At 43.8% G+C, this 27732-nt stretch overlaps 2 protein-coding genes and 1 long non-coding RNA gene across 4 annotated transcripts in view; 1 reads left to right on the top strand and 2 right to left on the bottom strand.

Annotated features, from left to right (window-relative positions):
• Positions 1–149: 149 nt before the first annotated feature.
• On the top strand, positions 150–21728 carry LOC132646317 (uncharacterized). Its single transcript, XR_009584473.1, has 4 exons — positions 150–4081; positions 13280–13414; positions 18781–18875; positions 19587–21728. It is a non-coding gene; the product is annotated as an uncharacterized LOC132646317 (long non-coding RNA).
• Positions 7440–8990, bottom strand: Fbll1 (fibrillarin like 1). The gene has a single exon (XM_021631567.2). It carries the CDS (start codon positions 8721–8723, stop codon positions 7575–7577), a length of 1149 nt encoding a protein of 382 aa, XP_021487242.1. The 5' UTR covers positions 8724–8990; the 3' UTR covers positions 7440–7574.
• Rars1 (arginyl-tRNA synthetase 1) overlaps positions 13777–27732 on the bottom strand; it is a 30688-nt gene continuing 16732 nt past the window's right edge. For both annotated transcript variants that reach the window (XM_021631496.2, XM_060363863.1), the window contains exons 10-15: positions 23876–24054; positions 23000–23109; positions 21727–21832; positions 15018–15190; positions 14456–14703; positions 13777–13963 (exon numbers count right to left, since the gene is read on the bottom strand). In XM_021631496.2, the coding sequence (XP_021487171.1) occupies positions 13854–13963; positions 14456–14703; positions 15018–15190; positions 21727–21832; positions 23000–23109; positions 23876–24054 (926 nt within the window). In that variant the 3' untranslated portion in view covers positions 13777–13853. The remainder of the gene's footprint in view (positions 13964–14455; positions 14704–15017; positions 15191–21726; positions 21833–22999; positions 23110–23875; positions 24055–27732) is intronic.

The raw sequence follows: 27732 nt of genomic DNA, 5'->3' as shown, positions 1-27732 counted from the left end.
TGAACTGACTTTGAAGTGTCCTTATGTGTCTAGTCTGCTGAGTAAGGTAATATACCTTTGAAGGCTCACACAGATATAAAAGCCTTTCTTAATCTTGAAATGAGATCATTTTTCTGTGCCTTGTGTATATCTGAAAGAGTGACCCTGAAGTTGTCAGGACATCTATGATACCTTAGTGACACAATTTAAGAAAATTTATTCTAAACCAAATCTTGTTATTTTTTAAAGGTTTTATTAATTTTTATATATGTATGTTTTGCCTGTATGTACAGATGCATATCACGTGCATGCCTGGTATCCAGGGAAGCCAGAAAGTATTGGATCCCCCGGAACTGGAGTTAGAGATGGTTGCGAGCTGCCATGTGAGTGCTGTGAACTGAGCACTTCTCAAGAGCAGTAAGTGCTCTTAACCACTGAGCCATCTCCAGCCCATCTTATTATTAGTAATCAAAGCCTGTTTGAGAGGAAAAGAAAAAGTTCAAATTGATGCCATTGTCTTGACTCCAGATGTATAGGAATGATTGAACTATGATGTAAAGCAGAATCTTTATGTTAAAATCCAGTGAGCCGAGAAGTAGGATGACAAAGATGAATGAGACCTTGCCTGGGAGAGGATGGAAAGATGTGGACATGGTGCATTTGAGGGTTAATTCAGCTCTCCACATACAGTGTACTGCCTGTAGTTGGAAGTAACTACTAAAGAGCAAGCTCAACATTCGTGTTAGTGCTTTGTTCAAATCAGTATTGCATGTGGGAAGGCAAGTTGATATTCTGTGGGTGCTGTGTAAATTGTGGAAGCAAGCTACTTATTTACATTTCTCCATTGAGAGTAGTGTGTATTAAATAATCACTGGTGGCTTGGCATCTGCAACTTACTGACCAGGTCCATACTAAGCTTCATAGATTTCTGTTTTAAGATGATTTCTTTAGGGGAGGCAGAGGCAGAGGCAGGTGGATCTCTAGACCAGCCTGCTCTCTAGAATGAGCTCCAGGACAGCCAAGACTACACAAAGAAAACTTGTCTTAAAAGAAAAGAAAAAAAAGATTATTTCTTTAGTTTTTTTGGGGGCTTTTAATGCAGTACCTTAGGTTTCTTGGCCATCTTTACTTGAGTTTTGTTATTGAAATGTAGTTTTCCTCTCAGGCTGGCCCTTGTCCTGTATAATCCATTCTCAACTTTTTCTAGCTACCAAACCCATATTTTTTAAAAAGTCAGCACACACACACACACTCACACACCTGTGCGTGGCTGGCCTGGACTAATTGGAGGATAGACTTGGTAGAGAAACCAACGGTGTGCAGTAGATAACTATCACCACCTACTCTACCCACTGTTTCTCTTTGTGCACTATGTGCCTGGTGTCAGAGTAGGCCAGAAGAGGGTGTGCCCCTGGGTGGATACCCGGTACTAGAGTTAGACTATTTTGAGCTACCTTGCGGGTGCTAGGAATCAAACCAGGGCCCTGTAGAAGAGCAGCCAGTGCTCTTAGCTGCTGAGCCATCTCTCCAGCCCCACAGTTTCTTCTAAGCCTTTCCTAACTTCTCTGTACTACATTCTCCTGTTCATACTAATTTCCTATCTTCCAGAAGGCGGCCACCAAGTCATGATGCGGTTAACCTAGTCCTGAGAGACATTTTCAAAGTTCAACATGTTTGGGCCCACTGATAGGAAAGTACTTAACAAAAATGAGGTAGTTTGGCAGGTTATGTCTTATTTAAGGTCACTATTGCTGTAATAAAATGACATGGCCAAAAGCAAGTTGGGAAGGAAAAGAGTGTATTTTGCTTAAACTTCCATTTCATTATTTATCAGGGAAAGAAGTGCAGGCAAGAGCTGATACAGAAGACATGGAGTGTTTGCTGGCTTGCACAACCTGTTTTCTTACAACACTGATACCCAGCCCAGAGGTGGCACTTATAATGGACTGGGCCTTCTACATCAATCACCAATAAATAAAATGCCCCAGGGGCCTGTGTGCCAATACAGTCACTACCCTCCCTTCCTTTATTTTTGTTTTTTTGAGACATTGTTTCTCTGTGCAGCCCTGGCTGTCTTGGTAGTATATAGAAAAGGCTAGCCTCCCAAGTACTGGGATTAAAGGTGTGTACCACCATTCCTGGCTAGCCAGCCCATTTTTCACGAAGGTACTTTTTTCTATTAAGTTTCCTCCTCTGAGGTGACTCCAGTTTGTGTCAAAAGGGCATAAAACTGGCCAGGACAGTGACTTTAGTAGTTGCCTTCCAAGGAGATAACAATGAAGGTGGACTGGAGCTCCTTATCCCTGAGATTGCTTATGAATCTGAGAACACAGTCGGAATGGGGGCTTTAGATTGAATACACAAAACTGGAATAAGATGTTAAAATGTATGAGATAGGCTGTTCTCACTCAGGTGGAGCTGGCATGCAGGTGAAAGTGGGAGCCAATGTGCATTTATACTGAAGAGGGTAGGATATAGTAAAATTGAGGCTGGAGCAGAGCAGGAGGCCTCCAACCATCTTCTTTGCACTGTTTTAGATAGTTCCCAGCAATGTGTTTCAAGACTAGGTAAGAGAAAGCAAGACTAGATCCTAAAATCCTTTATCCCAAGATTCCTCCCCCTGGGTGGGATAGCCTAATGTAACCAGTCTGTTAAAAAGAACTATCCAAACTGACCCTCAGTAGCCAGCCCTTTCTTCCCTTAGACTCCAGGCAGTAACCTGGAGCTTTTAGGTACACATAGCCACACTCACGTGATCTGCTGTCATTCTTTTTACGAAATACATTTTAATTTCATGCATGCATGCAAATGTATGACATTTTGGTCATATTCATTCACCCTATGCTCCTCCCCCAGCTCTACTATCCACAACTCTTGCTGTCAGGCTTGGTGTGTGTTCTAATCTGTACTATTGCTTGACTTTAAAAAAGTTTTTCCAGGGGGCTGGAGAGATGGTTCAGAGGTTAAGAACACTGGCTGTTCTTCCAGAGGTCCCGAGTTCAATTCCCAGCAACCACATGGTGGCTCATGACCGTCTATATTAAGATCTGGTGCCCTCTTCTAGTGTGTAGGTATACACGAAGATAGGGTATTCATATACATAAAAAAAAAAAAAAGTTTTTCCCTTCTCAATTTGTTTTTGCTTCATTCTCGAATAAGATCAGGAACCTGGGAATTCCCAGACTAGATCCCGACCCCAGGACTGGGATGTTGGGATCTAGTCTGGGAATGTTCTCTTGTGAGCTAGGTGTGTCTACCCGGTGTGTTCAGTGTTGGGTTTCAGCATTTTAAAAAATTAAAAATCATGCTTTCCCAAACTGTAAGTAGCTGAAGGTGATGGCACACACCTTTAATCTCAGCACTGGGGAGTCAGATGCAGGCCTGGTCTACATACTGAGTTTCAGGACTTCACTAAGATGCTTGATCTCAAAATTAAATAAAATTCCAGGAAATGCTTTACACCTGGTCATCATGAATAAGAATATATACAGTGTTATCCAGATGCACTCAACAGATGAATTTAGGATTGGAGAGGAAAGTACCAATTTCATGGAATGTGGTTTCTTTCAGGCTTTATGTATGATACCTTGGTCAAGGGGGATGTTATGTCCATGGTCCTCAGTGGTGAGGGCCATGTGCAAAGACCGAGTTCTTTTCATTGGGCAGTCTACCTTGCGAGACCCTTTCTGCGCTAGCCTCCATGCTCACTCCCTCTGCTGCTTGGCATACACTGATGCCTGGACTGGTTTCTCTGTGGCTCTTGGTAGAGTGGAGCTGACTCTGAAACCCAGCAAATTCCATCTAGTCCAGCTGGGACCAGAACCTGTAGGAACCTTGCTGACCTAAGTTCTTTTACACTCCAAGGCAACCCCTGGCACTGTGAGTTCTCGGTGTCTTCTCTCCTCACAGAGATCTGCCTGCCTCTGCCTCCTGAGTGCTGGAATTAAAGGTGTATACTGCTCAGCTTGAGAACTGCTTTGCATCTGCCTTGTTGAGCTAACCTGTTGACAGATGAAAAGATGAAGAAGGGACCATGCACAACACCAGCCATGCCCACAGTTCCTCGGTGGACTTGGTCTCCTCAGCCAATTCTCACAGAGCGGTAAGGATCTCGTTTTAACGTTCTTTCTTTCCCATTTCTGGCGTTAAACACAACACTGTATTCCTCCAAATCTGTAAGTTGAAGGCCAGGGCAGCTCCCAAAGTAACCATATAAAGAGCCTTAAGGAGGAAATAACATCAAGGAAATCATGAGGTAGGGCTGCCAGTCCTCTAGGAAGAGAAAGAGATACCAAAGAACTCTTTTCTCTGTGAGAAACAGTGACCCTCCTCAGAAGCCAGATTTGATGAAGGCTACACCTGGATTTGTATCAGATAGCTCAGATAGGCCTGTTGTTTAAGCCACCAGGTCTCTGTGTTATTTCAGACAAAATTTGTATTTGGGTCTTTTCTTTTGCTGTGATAAAACATCGTAACCAAAAGTGACCGCATGCAAGAGTTTATTTTGGCTTCCAGTTCCAGAAGGAGAGTCTCTAATGCTGGGGCAGGGTGGGCTGGAGGGAAGGGAAGGTCTGACAACAGGTAGCCAGAGCAGGAAGCCAAGAGATCACATCTTCGACCTCAAACTTGAAGCAGAGGGAGTTTGCACTTGGGTGAGACTGAATTCTCAAAGCCTGGCCCCCATGTCGTACGTCCTCCAGCAAGGTTGGACCACCTCTCCGAACAGTGTTGCTGGGGATCAAGCATTCAAAGAGTTGGGGGGGGGGGCTTTATCATTCAAACCACCACAAATCTCATCCCATGATATCTCCTGCTTAGACCCCTAAAGCCAGCTCAGATGTTGGTCAGCTTGTCAGAAACTGTTTTTAGGAAAACCCTTCCTAACAAATCTCTTCCTTGGTGTTAAGGGAAAAAACAGGTCGAGCACTGCACTTAATTCTTTTAAAAAACACCAATTTGGGGGAGAAGCTGGTCTGTGAGCAGGGGTGCCTTTCCTTCTTTCTTAGGCCAGTGAATAAAGTCATTATCCCCAACATTTCTTGGATACTGGTTGTTCAATGAAACAAACAGTCTAGGCTTGGCCCTGTAATATGAGGTATTTTGTCAAAATGGCTTAAGCAGACAAATACACCGAGGGACCCAAACACAAACCTTTCTGGAAAACAAAGCAGGTGGTTGCTGATAGATCTGGCTCTAAATAAATCTGGTGCCCTGTGTCTCTTATCTCTTCGATGCCTCAGGACTGCCTTTCACTGGAGTTAATCTCATCTTTTCCTTGCCCTCCAAAACCAGCTCTAGCCTCCCTGCTATACTCCATCTGTCCTTATTCCTGCATGTCTCTCAGGTCTCACTGGGCCCTTTGATCCACAACCCATCTGAACTTTGTTGGAATTGCTCTCTTTTCTTTTAGAGACTGTGTGTCTTTTGTTTCCCAATCTGACCTTGAACTCCTAGATTCAAGTGATCCTGCCTCAGCTTCCTGTGTGACAGATTGCTGGAGCAAACTGCCCAATCTGGACTCACAGGGACTCTGTAGAAGACAGATTTCATGTCACTTCATTCTCAACAGGCTCCATTTCTAGCATCCTCAGAAGTGCCCAAGTAACGCTTTGTCTGGATTAAGGGAGAACCCGCTGTAAGGAAAACAGCTAAGTTCCTTACTCTGTGTGCTATGTCTTATTGTCAGGAGAAATCAAGAGCTCATTATTCAGGCTGGGCTGGCTCTGAAGAAGGCAGGGCACAGCAGTCCCTCTCTTCCCTGCCATCTTCCCGTATTCCGTGAGATTCCATTTCCAGCCTTCACACCTCACCCCAGCCACCCAATCACTGGTAGGATTGGAGAGTGTGTTTTGTAAAGCAACAACAGGACATTAGTGAATATGACATTGATTATGGAGTCAAGACTGATGGGGTTTTATTTCTAGCTGTGAGCATTTTGGGTGGTAGGAGAAGCCTTGAACAAGACCTCTCTTGGAGCTTCAGCTCTCTCAGTTGCTAAAGAGAGAGGAAGTAGTCCTGTGACATTTCCTGGGTTCAAGGAGGTATGCCCTGGAGCAAAGCAGACCAAGCCAGATTTTTCCCTGAGCACATATTTAAGTGTTTTTTTTTTTAAATTGCATTTTAAAATTTATGGTATGTGTGTGTGCACTCACCCATGTGCCATGTGTGTTTGTGGAGGTCAGAGCCTGGGGGAGATGGTTCATACTTTCTTCCATGTGGGTCCTGGAGATTGAACTCCATCAGGGTTGGCAGCAAGCTCCTTCACCTGCCAAGCCATCTGTCAGCCCCACCCTAAGTGCATCATTAAGAAGTCAAACCCTCCCTCCAAAAGCTGCATTCCTAGATTACTTGTTGGTGAATTTGGCAATTGGCAGTGGGGAGTGAATGAAAGCTTTTAAGGTCTGTTTGGGGCTTGGGACAGGGGAGCAGGGCTTTCTGACATCCTCAACTCTGCCATTGCTCATTCTACTCTTCATTTGTATGTTTTTATTTGTGATAAATTTTACCATGTAGCCCAGATTAGCCTAAAATTCAGTCTTTCTGCTTCAGCCTTCCAGGACTAGGCTGGGTTATTTCTGAGAGCCAGAGTCCAATGTGCCAAGCCCAGTATTCCCTTCTGAGAGGGTTAGTCCCTAGAAGTCTTTGGTGATGTCACCTTTGCTGTAGCACACCAACCCTGTTTCCCTGCCTTCTTTTGCTGTTACCTTAGAAAGAGCTAGCCCAAGGAGATGGGGCGTGAGAACACAAAGCAAGGCCTCAGATCCCTGCTTCTGTGTGTGTGTGCCAGGTGGGAAAGGGCAGCACAATGGATGTGAAACAGTGGCAATGTGATTCTCCAACTGGGTAAGTTTGGGCAACTAGTATTCACCTTGGGAAATCCCACTGCTTCCCATGGAAGATGGAAATGGTAACAAAGCCATATTAGAGCTGGAGAGCTGCATAAATGTTATAGTGACTGCAGAAAAACGAAGTGAAAAAACGCTACGACAAATTCTGGGTTGTTGTCGGGTGTCACGGCACACATCTGTAATCTGGGGGAAGTAAAGGCAGGAGGATTGACGTTTAAGCCCAGCCAGAGCTACAAAGGAACATTGTGTTTAAGAAAACAAGACACAAAGGGAAGAGTCTGGCTTTGAGTCAGACAGGCTGAATAGGTCAACATCCAATATCCTTCCCTGTATTGACTCAGACTTGGTCATGTGACTTGACTAACAGGAACAGACAGTGCCTCCTCGTTTCCCCAGAAAATATTTCAAAGAACGCCATCAGGCTTTCTTTTCCCTGCTCTTGTGATTAGAAGATGAATGTGTAAAAAGGGACCCCGTGATTAGAAGATGGATGTGTAAAAAGGGACCCCGTGGAGCCTAGATCTGAAGTGACTAGAATAGATACCACTTTCATGTTGTGAAAGCCCACTAAGATGGAGAGTGAATTGGTGCAGCTGCAAAACCCACCCTGGCTTCACGGTACACTTGGGAATTGTTTATTTCATTTAGCAGAAATACAACACAATAGGGCAGGCACAAAGATACAACACAGTTCAGCATGGTCTTAGTGGCAGTATGGGGCACCTTCTTTGGCTTCTGCTGCTGCGGTCACTTGCTGCTGCTCCTGGAAGAGGGCCGGTAGACCCCAACGACCACAGCGTGATCCCTTTCGTAGGGCTCCAGGGTGAGCTGCTCCTGCGGCTTCAGGTTCTCCTGTTGCAGCTTCTTCACCTCAGAAGCAAACACGGCCTCCGCAGACGCTGTGGAGTCGATGCAGTTGGCCTTGATGGAAATGAGGAAGTGGCCTCCGTTGCGCAGAAAGGTGTGGGCATTGAGCGCCACGATGCGGGACTGGTCTGGCTGGGCCACGTCAGCGAAGATCACATCCACCATTCCGATGAGCATGCGGTACTTGAGTGGGTGCCGGGCATCTTCCAGTACTGGGATGATGTTGGTGCGCTTCTTGGCCACGTTCACCAGATCACGGCCGGCGCGATGGGAGAATTCAACTGCGTAGACCAGGCCATCGGGGCCGATGATATCGGAGACGTGAGAGACGGTGGTTCCAGAGGCGGCGCCCAAATACAGCACTCTGGACTTGGGCTTGATGTGGATCCTGTCCACACCCCCCAGGATAGCGGCAGCCAGTTTGGAGCGGAAGGGGTTCCACATTCGGTACTCCACCTTCTCGCCGTCCTCTATTATGGTGACGCGCTTCTCGCCATACACCGAGACTCCCGGCACCAAGTTCATCGTGACCAGTGCGTCCTCCGCACCGCGGTAGATAAACACTCCCGCATGGCGGTGCGGCTCCACCGTCACGGTGATGGCCTTCCTGCGGCGGTTCTTGTTCCTGCCCCTGCCCTGGCCGCGGCGATGACCACTGCCGCCGCGGTCCCTGCTGTCTCCGCGCTTTCGCCCCCGGCCTCGGCTGCTGCCGCCGCCGCCGCCGTAACCGCCGCCGCCACCGCCTCCGTAGCCGCCACCGCCGTAGCCGCTGCCGCTGCTGCCGCTGCCGCCTCCATAGCTGCTGCTGCCGCCGCCGCCGCCGCTGTAGCCGCCACCGCTGTAGCTGCTGCTGCTGTAGCTGCTGCTACCGTAGCTGCGCGAGCGTGATCCGTAGCTGCTTTTGGACCCCGAGCCCCCATCGCCTCCCTTGCTGCCTCCCTTGCCGCCTCCCTTGCCTTTGCTGCCTTTGCTGCCTTTGCCGCTTTTACCGCCACCCCAGCCCCAGCCGCGGCTACCGGCCGGTTTCATGGCTCCTGCGGTTCGCGGGAGTTGCCGCGGTGGTCGCGGATTGCTGGGAAGTTGTTGCGCAGAACGGACAAATTGGTAGCGGAGGCTGCCTGCAGAATTAGCCGCAGTGGGATGCAGAATGCCGCATCCCCAAACCCACGCTTTGACGCAATGGCTTACGTGATTGCATCAGCGGCGCCTTGCAGACCCTGTAGCCCCCGGAAGCCCCCCTGCTTCACCTATGCGCAGAAGCAGCCAGCTCACATGTAACCCTTTGCCGTCTCTCCGCTTTCACGGGGACATGTGTTCTTCCCCTGGACCTCCTAGTGGCTAGAGTCGCTGCGGCAGGGGAGGGGGAGTGCAGTGCTCATCCCGTGTGTCTGTTGCTCGCCCGTGTGATCACAGATTTATTGTATAACCTGATTCGGTGTGAAAGGAAATGCCATGTTCACCCTCGGGGTTCTGTCTTTGTTTAAAAAAAAAAAAATCTCACTTTTTCCATCAAACCTTGAGGCAAGGAGGAAGCAATGGCCAGCACCAGGGACAGAAACAGACTAGTGACGCAGTTTTTAGCATCCGTTTAGCACCAGGGACAGCGTCAGCAAGTCCCTTTTTGACCGCTGTCGGTGGCTTTGGGGCCTCTAATAAGCCGGACTGCGGAGACCTAAACACCTGTTTGTCCTCCCTGTTAGTGAATTAAGTGCCAGACACAGAGAGACGTAATGCAAAGCACCTGAGGATCAGAGCGTGAGCCAGGCATGATGACGTGCACGTGATCAATCTCCATCCCTGTCTCACATCCACAGAGAGCGATGCAGGATTGGTTCCCCCTGAGGACTGTAAGGCCTTCTTGATGGGGCCTACAAAATGGCAGAGGAAGAAATGGCGTGATTCCTGGAATAGCTGGGGAGAAAGTTAAAGAAATGATGTGCTGTTGGTCCGTCATTCTGTCTGTCTTCCCCTTCTCTTCTTTTTTTTTTGTTTTGTTTTGTTTTTCAAGACAGGGATTCTCTGTGTAGCCCTGGCTGTCCTGGTACTCCCTCTGTAGACCAGGCTGGCTTTGAACTTAGAGATCCACCTGCCTATGCCTCCTCTTTAATTCCTGCTGGAATTAAAGGCAGTGCCATCATACCCAGCAACAGATGCTCTTTCAAGATAGTGTCTTGCTTCTGTTGTCTAAGTGAAATAGTGTGATAAATGGGATTTCACTCAACCACTAATCCGTCCTCTTGAGATTTTTGTCTTCTCCAAACCTGCAACTGGGTTTGAGATTCATGAGGGCCGTGGCTTGTTCTGCAGTAAGACTGTCTGGGTTTCCTGTTGCCTACGGTTTTTGCATCCCGTCCATTTCAGGAAACTGCTGGTCTGAAGGTGTGCTTGGCTAGCTTCTTTGTGTGGCAGTGATCATTTGTTCCTTTCTTCATGGGTTTTTGTTTCTGTTCTTTTAAACATTTTTTTTTTTTTTTAAGATTTTATTTTAAAGAGTGTGTTTCCTGGGTTGGAGAAATGGCTCAGCAGTTAACAGCACTGGCTGCTCTTCCAGAGGACTTGAGTTCAATTCCCACCAACCAGGACCATCTATAAGGGGATTTGATGCCCTCTTCTGGCATGCAGGTGTACATTAGATAGCACTCATAGATAGATGATAGATTTTAAAAAAAGAGTGTGTCTCCCTGCATGCATATTTGTGCATCATGTGCATGCAATGCTTGAGGAGGCCAGAGAGGTGTCAGCTTCTGGGACTGGAGCTATTGAGGGCTGTGTACTGCCATGTAGGTGCTGGGATTGAGCTCCCGTCGTCTTCTGCAAGTGGAGTCAGGGTTCTTAACTGCAGAGCTATTTTTCCAGCCCTTTGGTTGTAGTTTTGAGATGGGGTCTGAAAACTGGCTAGCCTGACACTCTCTCTGTAGACCAGGCTTGCTCTTAACTGAGATCTGCCCGCCTCTGCTACTCAAGTGATGGGATTAAAGGTGTATGCCACCATTAAAGTCTATTTTTTCCTCATGTTTCTGTCACCATATTCACAGAAGCTCTAGTCTCCCATCTGATGATGATAATCAGTGTCTATCAAAGTACCTTTATATAAGCATAGATTCAGATTATATATTGATCAGCTAATGAAAATGAAGCTCACAAGTGACCTTGTAGTTCATCATGAAGAAATTATTAAAACATCCATCACTTGGGCATTCACAATGACTCTATGGACCACAGCTACCATGGCTGAAACCAGGGCTGTAACCATGGCTACAAAATGAATAGTTTTATAACCGTTACACAGTTCTGTGAGTCTGAGGCATCCTCAAGATATACAGAGCAAAGCTGCCCACAACTAAATGGAGAACAGCCAAATTTGAGAAGCATAGTAAGAGAACTTAACATTCTTCTTTCATCAGTTGAATGAAAGTCAGACAAAACACAGAGTGTAATGTGAGAACATAAAGGATATTAAAGTGAAGTCAAAAATTCCCATCAGGAACATTTGGCTTGCTTCTAGTTTATTGTGGGTAGTGCTATGATCATGTGTGTATGGGTTCTTGGCTCTCCCACCCTCACTACTGTTTGCTTTGCTGTGTTTATACCTGATGGTAGCCATCTCGGTCTGTATGAGAAGGTATTCTCGTTTCGACTCACAGCTGCCTGACAGCTGATAAAAGCATCTTTTCACGTGCTTATAGGCAATGCATGTGTCTTGTCTGGAAATGTTACTTTCCAGGTCCTTTCCTGTTTTAATGGACTTATTTGCATCTTTGCTGAGTTGTATACAATCGGTAAAGATTGCTGGCTGATATGCTATGCAAATATTCTCTCATGGTGTGGATTGTCTTTTTCCTCGATACTTTGCATTCCTTTGCCTCACAAAATCTTAAACTTCATTGAAATCTAACTATGCCCTCCCCCCCTTGGTATCATATTAAGAAACCATTTCCTAATCTAAAATCACAAAGATTTACATTTAAAATTATCCTTAAAGTTCCATTCATTTAGTCTTTTCCCTACCCAGTCAGGGTCTCACTATGTAGCTCTGGCTGCCCTAGAATTCACTACATAGACCAGGCTGGTCTCAATCTCTGAGAGGTCCTCCTGCCTCTGCCTCCTGAGTGCTGGGATTAAAGGGTGACTGGTGAATTTCAAAAGATCCACCTTCACCATCAGAAATCCTTCTCAACTTAGTCTGTTGTTGAGAACTTCAACTGTTTTTTACTTACACACAAAATCACAGAAGACCTTTTTGTGTGAGTATGTGTAGGTGTGTTTGAGTGTGTATATATGCATGTATCTGTGTACCAGATGTCCACGGGGGCAAGAGGCTGTCAGATGCCCTGAGACTTAGAATCACAGCCAGTTGTGGATGCTGCGAATTGAACCCCAGAAGTCTGGAAGAGCAGCCAGTGCTCTTGACTGGAGGCATCTCCAGTCCTTAAGGCTCTTTTTTGTACATAAAGGCATGCTTAGCTGGGCATGGTAGTAAATGTCTATCCCAGAAATGGGGAGGTGGGAGGCAGGAAGGTTAGCACTTTAGGGCCATCCTTGGCTACATGAAACCTCATCTCAAACAGATGTGCTGTGTGATTTGCTCTCCTGACTGTTCACAGATCTCTGCACTGTGCATAGCAGGCCTTCTGTCTCACCTCATGCTCTCTGGAGTTGGCCATTTTTTTATAATTTCACAAAAACTACTAGCATCTGCAGCTTCCTCCTTGGAATTAAGGGAGTTAGGGCCTGGCCTGTACTGGGCTTTGACTTGGTATGGCTGGTTTGAGGCTCTTGTGTTTCCCTCCCATTTCTGTGTTCAACCGAATTAGCACTTCTAATGTCCAAGAATCTTTCCTGTGCACTTAAAGCGATTTGGAATGAACCTTCTCACCAAATGTAAATATTTCTACCTACCTGATGGTTTGAAGTGTGAGACATGCAACTCTTCCTTTCACTTGAACTAAAGGCCACTGCGGACTGTCTTAATGTCCACACTGTTTGCAGAGGACAGTGAGGCCCAGGGAGATTCTCATAGAGATGGGGTCTGTTGGTGGGGCCACCTGAACAGACTGATCAAAGTGTTACCTAAGTGAATATGGTCTGTGGTACCCTAAAACAACTACAATAGCAACACTAAAGATGACAGATACCATCACAGATAACAAGTGCAGTCTGAAATTGTGGTTTGAATGAGAAATTCTCCCAAAGGCTCATGTTTGAATACTTCCATTTGGCAGAACTGTGAGGGAAAGATTAGATATGGACTTGTAGGTGTGTCACTTTGGGTGGGCTTTTAGCTTTCAAAAGACTTGTGCCCTTCCCAGTATTTCTTTACTGTTTAAAGAAAATCATGTGAATTAACTTTTATATTTCTATAAATTGCTACAGTATTTAGCAAAGCTGAACACAGTTATGGTGGGGAAATGGAGACAAGGCTGCATCTAAGGTGACCATCTCATTAGATCCACACTCCTATATTCTTTCACTGTTTTCCCTACATGCTGCCGAACGCAGAGCTGGGAAGGTCTGTGCCATGGTTGTCAGAGAAGTAGCTACTGTGGACAGAGAAGTCTTATGTTTTTTTTTTGTTCCCCCGCCAGTAGCTCATGGCTATGAGACTTCCAGGACTGCCCTCCTTACTGCCACCACCAGTCTCGACTTGCTTTGGCAAAACAACTCCAATTTTATCCTGAAGAAATATATGCTGAACCCAGGATGACTTCTTTTTCTTACAGGTAAGATTAGAGTTAACCTGGGACCGACTGTTTTCTTGTCCCCTGAGCTAAGCTCTGTTGTACTGCCAATGCCACCTTTTATTAAAATGGAATTTGAGAGTGAGCCATGCATAGCTGTAAGTTTCAACCAAAGAAGGGTGAGAGCAGAAAGGACAATTAAGTTCTTAGGGCTTGATAAGTTGGGATTCTTCATCTATTTAACATCAATGCAAACACTTCCACTCTCCAACTCTGGCACCCAAATCTGCCACCTGATGGCTTCCACTACACCATTTAGGTTAGTGCCCATCAAACAAAACATACTTATGAAACTAGTTTTCTTTTCAGAATCAATTTCGTCAGAGACCAAATAAATAATTCAGTTAATTGTGAAAATTCCTTTACTATTTCAACATGACTGTTTAAAAAGCAAACAGTACTAATGGCCACTCTGGTAAAATTACATCCTTTGGACAGGTTTTATGCCCAGTATATCAAACCCCTTGGCCATGACAGCAGCTACTGCTTCACACAAGAGCATCCGCCACATGTTCACCTTCAAAACTTTCCCTGGAAGGAAAAAAAAAAAAAAAAAAAAAAAGACATTAACTCGCCATAAATAAATTTTTCTGAAAAGTACGCAGCCCAACCTATAGCCATTTTTGGACCCTATCTAGGGTTGTTTACATGAAATCCACAAGTAGAATGTTTACATTTTCCCACAGAATTTGCAGCACTTTCCTAACCAACGCCAAGGATGGTTTCTGTTCTCAGGCTTGTCTTGTTAACATAAAGGCATCAGCCATAGCGGGTGTTTCCATGTCAGCAACACACACACACACACACCTTGCTTGTACTGCAAATGTCCTACTCCAATGGCTTCTCACTCATTTCCTACGGTACTGCCCAAAGGTGGAGAAGCAGAAGGAACAGGCAGATTCTGTTTCTGCTTTGACCAGCCTCACTTCAAATTGTCACATATACACCAGAGCGTGCTCAGTTTCTATGCAAATGTCCTGGTGGCACCCTTTCCCCAAGATTGACAGTGGACGGGACACTTACCAGTCTGTCGATCTTTTTCCACACAGTAACAGCTATCATAGAACTCTGTGAAAGTAGTTGCTAGCTCATAAATATAATCACACAGAGTGTGGAGAAATAAGTCATCTAGTATCTTCTGTAAAATCTCAGGGAATCGTAAAATGCACCGGCCTAGTTTCCATTCCTTTTCATGGTCCAAAACTATCTTGGTTTCTCGAGCAGCTTTCTGCAGCATCTCTTCATCAATATTGGCCAGGCGAGAAATAGACCTGAAATATCAGGTAAGCACCCTTCAGTCAGGCACACCCTCTTTTCATACAAAAGCAATAATCTAGTATGACTGATCAGAAAACATCAGCAATTAAAACAGAGTGGCATCCCTGTGTGGTGGAGACAACCTGTAATGCCAGCACTTGGATGACAGTGGATCACAAGTGAGAAGCTAGCCTGGGACACACACACTTATGCATGTGGCTCAAAAACTTAAGAGATTCTCCATGCCTCATAAAACCATAACCAGAACAATAAAAACACCATTTTGGAACCATTACTTGATTGCAAACATAAGAGTGTGAGTAGTTACCTGATTCTAGTGAAGGCATACAGTAAGTAAGCAGCTGTGTTTCCTCTATCATCGAGCATCTTGTCAAAGGAGAAGATGTAGTCATTGAGGCGATTATGGGAAAGGTCAGCATATTTGATGCAGCCATATGCAACGGACATCTGAGCGGCTTTCAATTCCTCTTCAGTTAGGACCTTTGGGAAAATGAACACGAGAGCTTGCTCCCTCATGTTTCTGCCCCAGTGCCTCACAAGAAGGAGACTGAGTAGGCAGCATCTATGGAGTCCCTATCAATTAGCAGTGAAAGTAAGGCCGAATGACATGGCCACTGTACAAAGAAAATAATGAAGGTAAACTCATTAGCTCGCATGTTGAGGACTATTTCTTTAGTTGATTTAGAACATTAGCTTATTTTCTAATATATTCAGGAACTATGAAACACAACACTGTCCTGTTTGTTTTCTCCCTCTTCCAATGTCCATCCCATTTGTCTTTCTGAGTGAGGATTTTAGGGGTGGAAGACGGTATATTTCTTAAGAATATGTGGGAAGACTACTGCATGTTCCAGGCCAGCTAGGGCTAGAAGGCGAGGCCCTGTCTAAAAAACAACATGAAAACCCCAAAGTATTTTCAGTCCTGACTACAATAATCAACAGTGATCTGTTGGATAAACATATCATCAAAGTTGGGAGAATAAAAACAGAGTAAGTCTACAAAAATCAAGCCAGAACTGACGTGGAATCTTCCTTTCCACATTGAGGGAACCAGAATATCTGATGCAGCCAGATGGGGTTGAACTGTTATCAACAGTCTTATTTCCCTGTGAATCTGCAAGCTCACTGCTGACCTGCCAGGAAAGCCGTGTTCACTGGGACAACAGCAGCATGACTGTTGGAGGGAAAACAACTGCTTTCTCTTTGGACTTGAGGCTCCACAAGAGGGGATTCATGTTTGGTCCTATATGCCCAGGCAAAGCCCATTGCTGGGAGAAGCCATGGGTCCTAAAGCAGCAGCTCAGGCTGCTGTTTTGCTAAACGGACATGCTGTGCCCATCAAGTTACCTTCTAAACACTGGCTTATGCCCATAGATTAGTGTTGTTGGCTTTGGTCAGAAAAGCTTCTTTTCAAAGTCTGGTAGTTACTGCAGGCACATATGTTACCCTTTGCAAGGCCCAGGGAAAGGACCCCACCCCCTCCCAAGAGCTATAGGCAGTCAATGGTTGCTGGGAGAAGGGAGCACTTTCTTCAGTAGAGCAGCCACTGCTCCCTTGCTCATGCTCCTAGCAAGTAACCCTGACTCACTGGTTCATCCTCCCACCACAGATAGATCAAGGGGTATGGTAGGTGGGGGCTGGAGACAGCAGCACTCTGACTTATGTGAGGCCCCAGGGTCCAAGCCAACTGCCAGTTGGTTGACTACAGGCTTTTGGTTTGTTTGTGGTTTTGGAGACAGGGTTTCTCTGTGTAGCCTTGGATGTCCTGGACTTGCTTTGTAGACCAGGCTGGCATCAAACTCACAGAGATCCATCTGCCTCCACCTCTCCCAGTGCTGGAATTACAGGTGTGTGTCACCACGCCCCACAAGAGTCTTTTTAAAACCAACAATTTAGATCTTAAAGCTTTAGTCATCTCAACACATGACCCTGACTTTGGATTTAACTGTTATCACAAGCTGATAAATCTGTTAAAGTATGTTTTTCTAATCTTGTGACAATCTTTAAACTAAAACCTTAAGATCACTGTATACAGGCTGCATGTTGGGGCTATGGTAGGATCCCCTAAGGAATTCTATTCAGGCTGGCTTACAGATAAATAAGCATGCAGACCCTCTGAAACTATTACAGTCATTAACACAAATGCTTACTGTACTTCATGTATTTAAATAAATGATATGTTGGCTTTAAGTTAGTTGATCACATAACAGGTTGCCTGGGGTCCCTGGCCAGGAAGGTTTACATTTATCTCTGTTAGATATTTAAGACCATGAAATTGTAAGTTTTCCCTACTATGCAGATGACAGTGTAATGCTATGCTCATCTATTGCTTTTCATAATTAAGAGATGCAAAGTAACTTCTAGCATGTTTTATTTTACAAGAAAATAACTTTAAATGATACCTATTCATAACCAATTGAAATATAATACCTAAAAATTAGGTGATATGCAAATTTGGTAACTGTTTAAACAAGTAACTTAACAGCTAAAGAAGCATCACAAAATTAAGGCCTGGCTGGCACAGCAAGTCAAATAAACACTCAAACAACCCAATTATAAGATAGCACACCAAACTGTAGTATTCTGTACAATTTGGATTACTTTCCCAGACAGGGACTCAAGTCACCCAGGCTCACCTCAAAGAGTCATGTGACCTCGAACTCCTGATCCTCCTGCCTCCACAACTAAATGCTGGGTGGGACTGCAGGTAAGTGCCATGTAGTATTGGGGATCACACCCAGGGCTCCACTCATGCTAGACAAGCAAACTATTGACAGAGCTACATCCCAAGGGTATTCTTTAAACAGTGTTTCTAAGGAAGGAATGAACACCAGGTGGGAAGAAGCCAGTGTCAGAAAGCATTTTATGTGGTAGAAAGAAATTATCCTTAAGTTGACCTGATAGTTTGGCAATGCAAAGAAAGAAACAGGATAAAACCAAAAGCTCCAGCAAGCTATATAAAGGACCTAAACAAATTGGACAAGGCATGGAAAGGATGTACTGCCCCATTCAATTTTTTGAGATAGGGTCTTGCTATGTAGTCCTGGTTGGTTGGAACTCAATATGCCACCAGGATGATTTTGAATTTCTGCAGTCCTCCTGCCCGTGCCTCCCATAATTATAGGCACTCTGACTGATCTTAAGGAAATCTATGATCAACAAAGCAATAGCTGAAATGGTGGTAGATTTTTTTATAAAACACAAACATTGATATATTGATGCAGAACCTGAATCTAATTCTGCTTAAAGCAATGACCTTTTCTTTAAATACTGGTCTTTTTTGGGGGTAGGGGAGTGGGAGGAAGGAAGATTCTCTGTGTAACAGCCCTAGCTGTTCTGGAATTCACTCTTTGACCAGGCTGGCCTCAAAGTTACAGAGATCTACCCTGTCTCTGCTTCCTGAGTTTTAAAGGCAAGTACCACCAATGTCCAGCTAACTACTGGCCTTTTAAATTCTAAAAATATTTTCTGTTTTTGAGACAGGGTCATCCTACGTAGCTCAGGTTCTCCTGCCTCAGATTCCTTAATGTTAGAAGTGTAGACTGCATGCCCAGCTTGAAATGTTCTTTAATAAAATTTAACTCTACTACAAACTACAGGCTTTCCGTTTGTACTTAACTGCTCTCTGAGAAGAGACCCACAGGCTCTTCTTCCCTATTACAGTTCTAGCTGGTTCCCTTTGTACGACGATATTCATTCAGCATCTTGAACACATAACCACAAGCTGCAGCCTGAGTTATCCCAATGGCTCTTCTTTTCATAAGGAAAGGAGGCATACCTCTTTACCTTGGGCCCAAGTGCCTAGCGTACACATACTGCCACTGTTGCCCATATAATCTCTTGTATTTGTGGTGCCTTTATTTGGCTCTAATTACTTAGCAACAAACTTGAAAGGTTTAGAAGGCAAATATTTTAAGACTAAAATATTTCGATTACTTCTAACTCTAATAGGTAACATTACTTCTCAATAGTCTATGATCAGATTTTGACCAAGTATTTTAAATCTTTATGGTAAGCCTCTGGGAAATAAAAGTTCAATATGAACTCTACATGACTTTCGTATTTTCCAGTTGGGTTCCTGAAGATTCTGAAAGGTGGGCCTTTCATCTCGTACAGATAAGAGCCCAATGAAGTTGATATGCTGGATATGGAAAACACTGACAAGGTAAGGCCATAATTTTGCCTGGGTCAGGATGGCCTGGAACGCTTCCACTTGCCCTGCCCTCAAGGGCTAGGCTTAAAGGCTTAGCCTGGCCAGGGTTTTGCACTCCATACTCTTTAAGTAACATTTACATACGTTATTGATGTGTCTTTTAAGTCTTAGCTTGTGTGTTTTTTGAAGCAGTGTTTTTCTGTGTAGAGCTGGCTGTCCTGGAACTCAGAGATCTGCCTGTCTCTGCCTCCCGAGTGCTGGGATTAAAGGCATGAGCCACCAATTCCTGGCTTTAAGTCTTATAATTAAAATGCAATAAAAATAACTGAACTTCCTCATTCATTGCTGAACTCCCATCAAAATTTGAACCATGGTTTCTTTAAGTCTATGTTTCTGATAATTTCTCAATCAACGAGTAAATCTGCAGACCTTGTAGCTTCTTTAAACTATCCATAGTCAATAGCAATTTGGTATATTCTTCCCAAATTAAAAACCTACAGGAATGCAGTTCAGTTGGTAGAATGCTTTCTTAGCATGGACAAGGCCCTGGGTTTCATCCCAGCACTGTATAAATCAGGAGTGGCGGCATGACTATAATCTCAACACCCAGGATCTGCAGGCAGGAGCTATCTTAACATAGCTTGCTTGTTTGTTTGTTTGCTTAGATGTGGTCTAAATATATATGTAAGCTAGGCTGACCTGAAATCTGTCTTTTCATGTCAGGCTCCTGAGCAGCGCTGGGATTATGGGTCTATGCTACCATGCCCAACAGGATACTTTGCTAAAAATGGTAATACTGTTTTGTTTCTTTGAGACAGTGTTTTCTCTGTTTATATCCCTTGCTCTTCTGGAACTCACTCTGTAGACCAGGCTGGCCTCAACATAGGTTTGCCTCTGCCTCCTCAGTGCTAGAATTAAAGCCGCTGCCTGGTGGTAACACACTGAGTAAGATCCTGCTTTCTTTAACTCTATACTTATAAGCTGGGAAGGAGAATCCCCTGAGTTCATAGCTAGCTTGGGCTACAGAGTAAGCTACTGCCTCACAAGACAGACTATATTTGCCTGGCTTCTAGGGTCCCAGCTTTACAGTGACACCATTTGCAAGAATGATTATTTCACAAATTGGCTTTTCTTAAGAAAAACTATAGTTGTGGATGATGGGTCATACCTGTAATCTTAAAAAGTTCAAAGCCAGACTAGGTTACAGTGAGACTCTATCCCACCCTCCCCCAGCAAACCCTGAAATGTACTAATATTTCTGCCTCCTGAGCACTGGGATTAGAGGTGTATATACCACACCTGCTTTTGCTTACTGTTTTTGAAGGTTTTAAATTATCTACTTGTACCACATCCTAAATTCTTTGTGTTAAGTCTCACAAAAACAGTAAAAACAACAATAAAGGTCTAAGTTAGACAACATGAGGAAAACTTAGAGGGTCAAGTCTCAAGTCAACTTGTATGTAATAACAAAACGTTCACTAAAACAGTAAGATGCCAGACTCATGACAGAACTTGTATCTGGGGAGCAATTTTGGCAACATCCACAATACACTTTCAATATTTTCTTAATTTCAATGTGGTTGGGGATGCAAAATGTAAAATAGTAAATAAAGGTGCTTCTGCTGATAACAAGATCAACTGTGTCAGAGAACCTTCTATCGGGTGAAGCTGTGAGTGATCCTACATATGCAAACACTGCTAGCTAACAGAATGTCCAAATGCATGGAACTCACTGAAGAGCTGCCTGGAGTCTGTCCCACAGCTTTACCTTCACACCAACACTCAAGGTCTGTACCTTCTTGTTGCAGAACCACCAACAGAAGGCACATTTTACAGGTGCCTAACCCTTATCATGTACCTATAGGTAAGAACCTAACTGAAACCAAGAAAAACAGCACATTCACATACATATGACACCTGTAGAAACATTTTAGAATACCTACAAAGTGGGAGATTATTAGTTCAAGGTTAGCCTCAGATACAGTGAGTTAACAAAATACAAAGGCAAAAGACCTTCACCGTGATATAAGCTTGCCTACCATACACAAAAACTGTGACACAGCGATGAAGGAAACCGAGAGCCACTGCATGTTTATGGATTATGAAAATCAGTATTATCAAAAGCCCATTGTAGAGGCTGGAGAGATGGCTCAGAGGTTAAGAATACTCGCTGTTCTTCCAAAGGTCCTGAGTTCAATTCCTCACAACCACATGGTAGCTCATAACCATCTATAGTAAGATCTGGTGTGCAGGCAGAATGTTGTATAAATAATAAATAAATCTTAAAACAAAAACGCCCATTGTAGCATTCACCTTTAAAGCCAGCACCTGGGAAACAGACTGAACCCTGCGCTCAAGATCAGGCTGGGCTAACGGGAGACCCTGCTGCAAAAGCTCACCAAGTCCACACTGCCCAAAACAATCTAACTGACCATACACTAGGTATCTCAGAAAGCTAGAAGGGATCTCAAGTGCTTTTCACATAAACCAACAACAGTGAGATGCTTACCTTAAACAATTTATACGTAGCATAAGAATGCTGTGGGGAGCTAGGCATGGTGGTACACACCTATAATCCCAGCAGGAACATCAGGAGCTGAAGGCAAGCCCTGGCTGTACAGGGAGTTTAAGACCTTCCTGGGCTACATAAGAGCCCAACCAAGTCTCACAACAAGTCACATGGCTATTTCACTTCCATAAAGTACAATTTCTACATGTTATGTATATTGTTAATGCCATATTAACAAAGGGGGAAACGTACAGCCTTTTGTAATATCCAGGAACACGGCTAATGAAAAGTTGCCCACCCTACGTGCACTGACTCCAAACTATATCTCATGACGTCAATATGGTTGTGTCCTACCTTGTCTCTCTCTTTCTCCTTTAACTTGTCCATGGACCGTTTCAGGCCTTCTTCCAGCAGGTCTATAAGGCGCACAGTTTCACCTGAACGTGTTTTAAACTTCTTCCTGAAAGAAGTTTAAAGGCTCATAAAAAATTCTGAATTAGACTTGAGTGTAAAAATCCTTGAAAATGAAGATTTGAGGGGTCTAGCCCCATACGGCAACACAGTCAGGGTAACAGGCTCATAGTCTACCAGGGAAGTGCCAAAGAAGCAGCACTTCCCAACTCAAAGCACCCTGTCTCTCTTCCCCCAATGGGAAACTCTATCCTCACTACACTTCAGTAGTGAATTAAAAAAAAAAAAAATTTCATCTGTAGGGTTGAAGAGATGGCTCAGCATTGAAGAAAACTTGCTGCTCTTCCAGAGGACCTGGGCTTAGTCCCAAGCACTCATGGTGGGCAGCTTAAGTCTCAGCAGAGCCTTAAGTCCTAATTCAGGACTTCATGGGTACTGCACACACATACCAATTAAAAATCTAACTAGCTCACTTTCCTGGAATATAAGATGCTCTTTAAATGTTTTGTCTTTTCAGAAAAATTACTAAAACAAAACAAGCAAACAAAAAGCCCCAGCACTCTTGTTTCTACACTTGGCAGGTCAGCAGATTCTTTACTGGACTAATATAATAAAGTATTACCTGGTTAAAAAAAAAAAAAACAAAAAAAAAACAAAACAGCCACATTAAAAAAAAATTATGCCTCTGAGTTAGAATACTGAATATAAACACCCTACTCTATTTATCTTTGTGTTTCAAAAACTAAAGAGGATGGAGGGAAATGATTGGAAAACAGAAAAAGCAAAAGTATGGACATCACTAACTGTCAGCTTGATAAGCTTCATCTTTTGAAACAAAAATTAAAGCAGCGAATCCTAAACTCAAATAGTATCTCAATGACTCACACTTGTTCAAGTCTGTAACCCTGAAGGTAAATGCACCAAAGGCTCTGACTATACTGCCAAGCATCCTGGGTGAAATGGGAGCATAGTCTAGATAGGAGACAGCGCAAACCCCTTTGTAATCTAACCTGTTGTGATGGCAGTCTAGTGTTCTTTCAATGCCATACACAGTCCTTAAGAGGCTACATCCCCTGGGAGACCTAAAGCATGGGAAACGTGGCTTGGCTGAGATTACAGCGTAGCAGAGAACTCTCACTAGGAGTGTCTCAATAATGAGAAGCTGAAGCATGTGGGGACCAGGTTCATCATTTCCAGCTTTGAACTGTCCACTTACTTGTCTTCTCCTAGCACCACACCAAATCCAACATGGACTACCCGAGTTACTTTCGGATCATACCAGCCAATCATCTGAGCAGCAGCAAATATCGCCTGGAAATGTGTGGCCTATGAAGGGCAGGAGCAGAAGGGTGCTTATTAGTTTACTTGTTACTTTTTGTAGTTTCAAAAAAAAAAAAAAAAAAAAAAAGAAAGAAAAGATGAAAGTCTTCTGTGCTCAGTGAGCAGATGAAAATCTTGTTAGGCAAGCATTATTATTATTATTATAAAAGTTCTATTTCCTAGAAGCATCTTAAAAGAAGACAGGAACACAGATAGACGCCTGTGATCTCAGTGCTTCGGAGCTGGACAATCGGGAGCTGAAGGTCATATTCAGCTGTGTAGGCAGTGTTGAGGCCAGCCTATGTTCTATGTCTCCACGAGCAGTGGAGGGACTGAGGATACTTCAGTGTGAGAGCACTTGCCTACTGTATGCAGAACAGTAGGCATCTGAACACAGGATCTGATCCATCAGAGGGGGGAAAAAGTGACAGAGTTTCTATTAAGTCTTTAGTTTTCACCCAGAAAGGTGGGATTTTAGCAGCACACACCTGTAATCCCAGAACCTGGGGAGGCAGAGGCAGGTACTTAGATCTCTGTGAGTTCGAGGATAGCCTGGTCTACAAAATGAGTCCAGGACAGCCAAGGCTACACAAAGAAACGCTGTCTCAAAAAACTAACAAAAACAAAAACAGAAAGGTGGGATTTCAAATTTGAGGCCAAATGAACTACATGAGACCTTATCTCACAATAACAAGTCACATGGCTTTTGTAGTTCCATAAAGTACAATTTTTCTGTATGTTTATCAGGCTCTAGACAAACCTACAAACTTACTTGTCCATTGTCCACCACATAAATAATCTTATCTGCTTTTTCTTCAAATAGTCTCTGCTTGATAGCAGCTAGGTCAGATGTATCATAAGTATAGCCCCCATCTGATTTCACTATGGTTAATGGTATGGAACATCCGGGCACAAACACAATTTTTCTGCCATCATCTACTTGTACGAATCCTATGAATAAAGAAACAACAACAAAAACAAAACAAACTTTCATTAACAACTTTAAGAGCCCTCCCGGAACCAGGATGCTAGTTTGTTCTAAGACGACATAAGTGCTTGGCCACTCCATGACTGACTTTCTTTCTTCCTTTCTTTCCTTCCTTTAGTACAATCAAATGTTGAGTCTTCTGAACCTCCAAGTCCTTATGTTGGAACCTAATCACCCTTTCTTTCTTTCCTTCCTTTCCCTTCTGTCCTTCCTTCCTTTTTGTTTTTCGAGACACAGCTTCTCTGTGCGTAGCCTGGGTGTCTTGGAATTCACTCTGTAGACCAGGCTGCCTCTGCCTCTCAAGTGCTGGGATTAAACGCATGAACCACCACTGCCAACTGACAATTTTATTAAAAAACAAAACAACAGCAAAACACACACACACACATGTTGTGTGAGAAGATGTGGGTAGTCCATGTACTACACTGTGTGCAGGTCAGAGGATACCTTTAGGGAACTGGTATTCTCCTTGTGGGTCCCAGGGACTGAACACAGGTCACCAGGCTTGGCAGCAAGTACATCAACCTGCAAAGCCTTCTCACTGCCCTTTGAGTACTTTAAAAGATGATTATTGAAGAAATCATATGACTATTCCCACATGATCTACTAGCAATCTTGGGAAATGGCCACTGCCAAGACTGACTTAATGGCACAAATATAATGGCCAACACCCCAATGGAAGCATCCTCTTAGCAGACAAAATATGAACATATATGCTTTGCTTTCTGGGTAGAACCACAACTTTCTTCTGGAAGAAAAATAAGGCCTCTCCCAATGCACTTAAAGCTCCGTTCATGTGCTAATAATAAAAAAGCCAAGTTGTTAGATCCAAGAAGAGATAAGAACAAATATTTTAACAGTTATTTGATTTGTGTCACCCATAATATCAAATCCCAAATTTCATTTTCTTAGTTACTATGAAATAAATGCTGCCATACTGTCTTACAGTTTAGAAGAGTGTGATTCAACATAGTGGTTAAAACCACACCCTGTGAAGCAAGAGTGCCTGTGATGAATACCAGACTCACCGCCATCAGCTGTACCTCTTCTGTGCTTACTAGGGCTGGGAAAGAGCTCAGGTTCAGGGATTTGCCAGCATACCCTCTGTTCAATCTTCAGTACCACAACCCCCAAACAAAACCCCATGAATACGGCTTATCTTTTAAGATTTATTTCATTATGTATACAATGTTCTGTCTGCATGTGGATGTCAGAAAAAAGCACCAGATCTCATTATAGATGGTTGTGAGGCACCATGTATATGCCTCATATAGATGGTTGTGGTTGCTGGGAATTGAACTCATGACTTCTAGAAGAGTAGCCAGTGTCCTTAACCTCTTAGCCACCTCTCTAGCCCCCAGTATCATTATCTTACAATCTCAAAAGCCTTCCTAGAGGGGGCTGGAGAGATGGCTCAGAGGTTAAGAGCACGGCTTGCTCTTCCAGGTCATGAGTTCAATTCCCAGCAACCACATGGTGGCTCACAACCATCTAAAATGAAATTTAGTGCCCTCTTCTGGTGTTCAGCTGTACATACAGGCAGAACATTGTATTGGAATCTGATGCCCTCTTCTGACCTCCATGGGTACCATGTACAGGATGTATACATACACACACACACGCACGCACGCACGCACGCACGCGCACACTGATGCATACAAAATAAAGACGTATAAATCTTTCTTGTTTCCTTTTTTAGACAGGGTTTTTCTGTGTAGACTTGGATATTCTGTAACTCTGGACCAGGGTTGCTTCAAATTCAGAGATTTGCCTGCCTCTGCCTCCCAAGTGCATAGATTAATGGCATGGGCCACTACACCAAGCAAGATATATAGATCTCTAAAGAAAAAGGGTCATAAATCAATGTGGATTTGAGGTCACACTGGGCTCTGCAGTGAAACCCTGTCACAAAACTCAAAATTATTGGACAATTTCTGCAGAGGTCTAGGAGAAAACTGGAGGGATGACAGCACACCACACTACCACACGCCAGCACTGAGTAGAACAACAGGCCAAATCCGCACCCATCAACAGCTACTGAAGCTATCAGGGCAGAGTTCGACGGAGAGATTGATAACTGAGTCAGGCTCAATCAGTCTTAGTGCCTAATCCCACTAACCAATCATAGCATCACAAAGAGCTAACCAGACATTGCTTGTATTCTTGAAAATCAAAGCAAACCAGATTAAATACATCCTTAAAAAAAAAAAAAAAAACACACAGGCAAAGCCAGGCATTGTAGTTCATGCCTGCCATTGTAGACCGAGAAAGCTGAGGCAAGAGAATCATCCTAAATTTGAGGCCAGCTTGGAGTACAAAGTGAAGCTGTCATTCCAATAGGCTAAGGATAAATTTGATAAGACAAACAGCCTTCTTTAACAATAAAAGGCAATGGTAGAGCATGCCTTTAATCCCAGCACTTGGGAAGCAGAGGCAGGTAGATCTCTGTAAGGTTGAGGCTAGCCTGGTCTACAGAGTGAATTCTCTGTTATACAGAGAAACTTGGCCTCAAGAAAACAAATGAACAACAACAACAATAACTAATAATAATAATAATAATAGTAATATATACCCAGGTATGGTAGGGCAATGCCTGTAATCCCAGTACTTTGGAGGCAGAAAGGGGAAGATTGCCACAAATTTGGGGACACTTGCCTATACAAGTGCCAGGTTTGCCAGAGTATCTTATAGATCAAGAAAAAAAGTGCACAGAAAAAGGAAGGAAACTATGTATTTACAGAACACAAATAAATATAAGACTCACACTATGAAAAGAAACCCTGTTGGCACAGACATCTCTAATGGGAACAGTGAAAGTCATAAAGCCAGCACAGCAGTTTGACAAAGATCCAGGAAAGCAGAGCTGAATGATTCAATCACTGTGGTGCAGTCTCCCATTTTTTGACCTTCAGCTCCATGTCTCACATGCTAGGGTGGGGGCTTTTATTAATTGTACAACTTGGGGATACTGGATTGATGGAATTTTCTTACGAATCACTTAGCCTTCTCTCAGAAGTACTGGTTCTAAGCTTTCCCAGGAAAGCTAACCCTCCCATTTTTAGAGGAAATATGCCTATCTGGCCCTACATGAATGCCTGGAGGCTGTGACTCAAATAAAGATGGCGGAGCTCTCCTTATGAGGCTCCGACTCAAAGATACTCTTGGCACATCTGCCCCTGCACTTCCTCAGGAACAAGATAATCAGGACAAAGTCAACTTGAAAGGTAAACACTATTCAGTAGGCTACAGAAGTTGGCAGCAGATCAAATTAAAAGCCTCCTCCTCCTCCTACTGATGGACAAAGAATGGTATGGGTAAATGATAAAAGAATAAAGTATTAAGACCTCCCTTTTCTTAGAAAAACTCATAAAGGGATACTGTGGTGTTGTATGACCAAGGACATATAAACGAATTCTATGAATATATAAATATAAGCATTGTATTGTGGTAAAAATTGAGTAACTGCAGCAGCTTTGGCCTGAAGATTTTTCTTGGGCCTAATGACAATTTTTAGCACTCTATTAAAACTTGGTAATATACTGCTTGGGACATACAATCTGCCCAGGCTGGCTTGGACATTTTCTTTCTGTCTAGTGCCCTTGAAACTGTAAGAACTACCAGCCTGAGAATGGGTTGTCATG

The sequence above is a fragment of the Meriones unguiculatus genome, chromosome 11 (assembly GCF_030254825.1).
Source record: "Meriones unguiculatus strain TT.TT164.6M chromosome 11, Bangor_MerUng_6.1, whole genome shotgun sequence".
NCBI classification, from domain to species: Eukaryota; Metazoa; Chordata; class Mammalia; order Rodentia; family Muridae; genus Meriones; species Meriones unguiculatus.
This window is presented reverse-complemented; position numbering and strand designations above follow the sequence as displayed.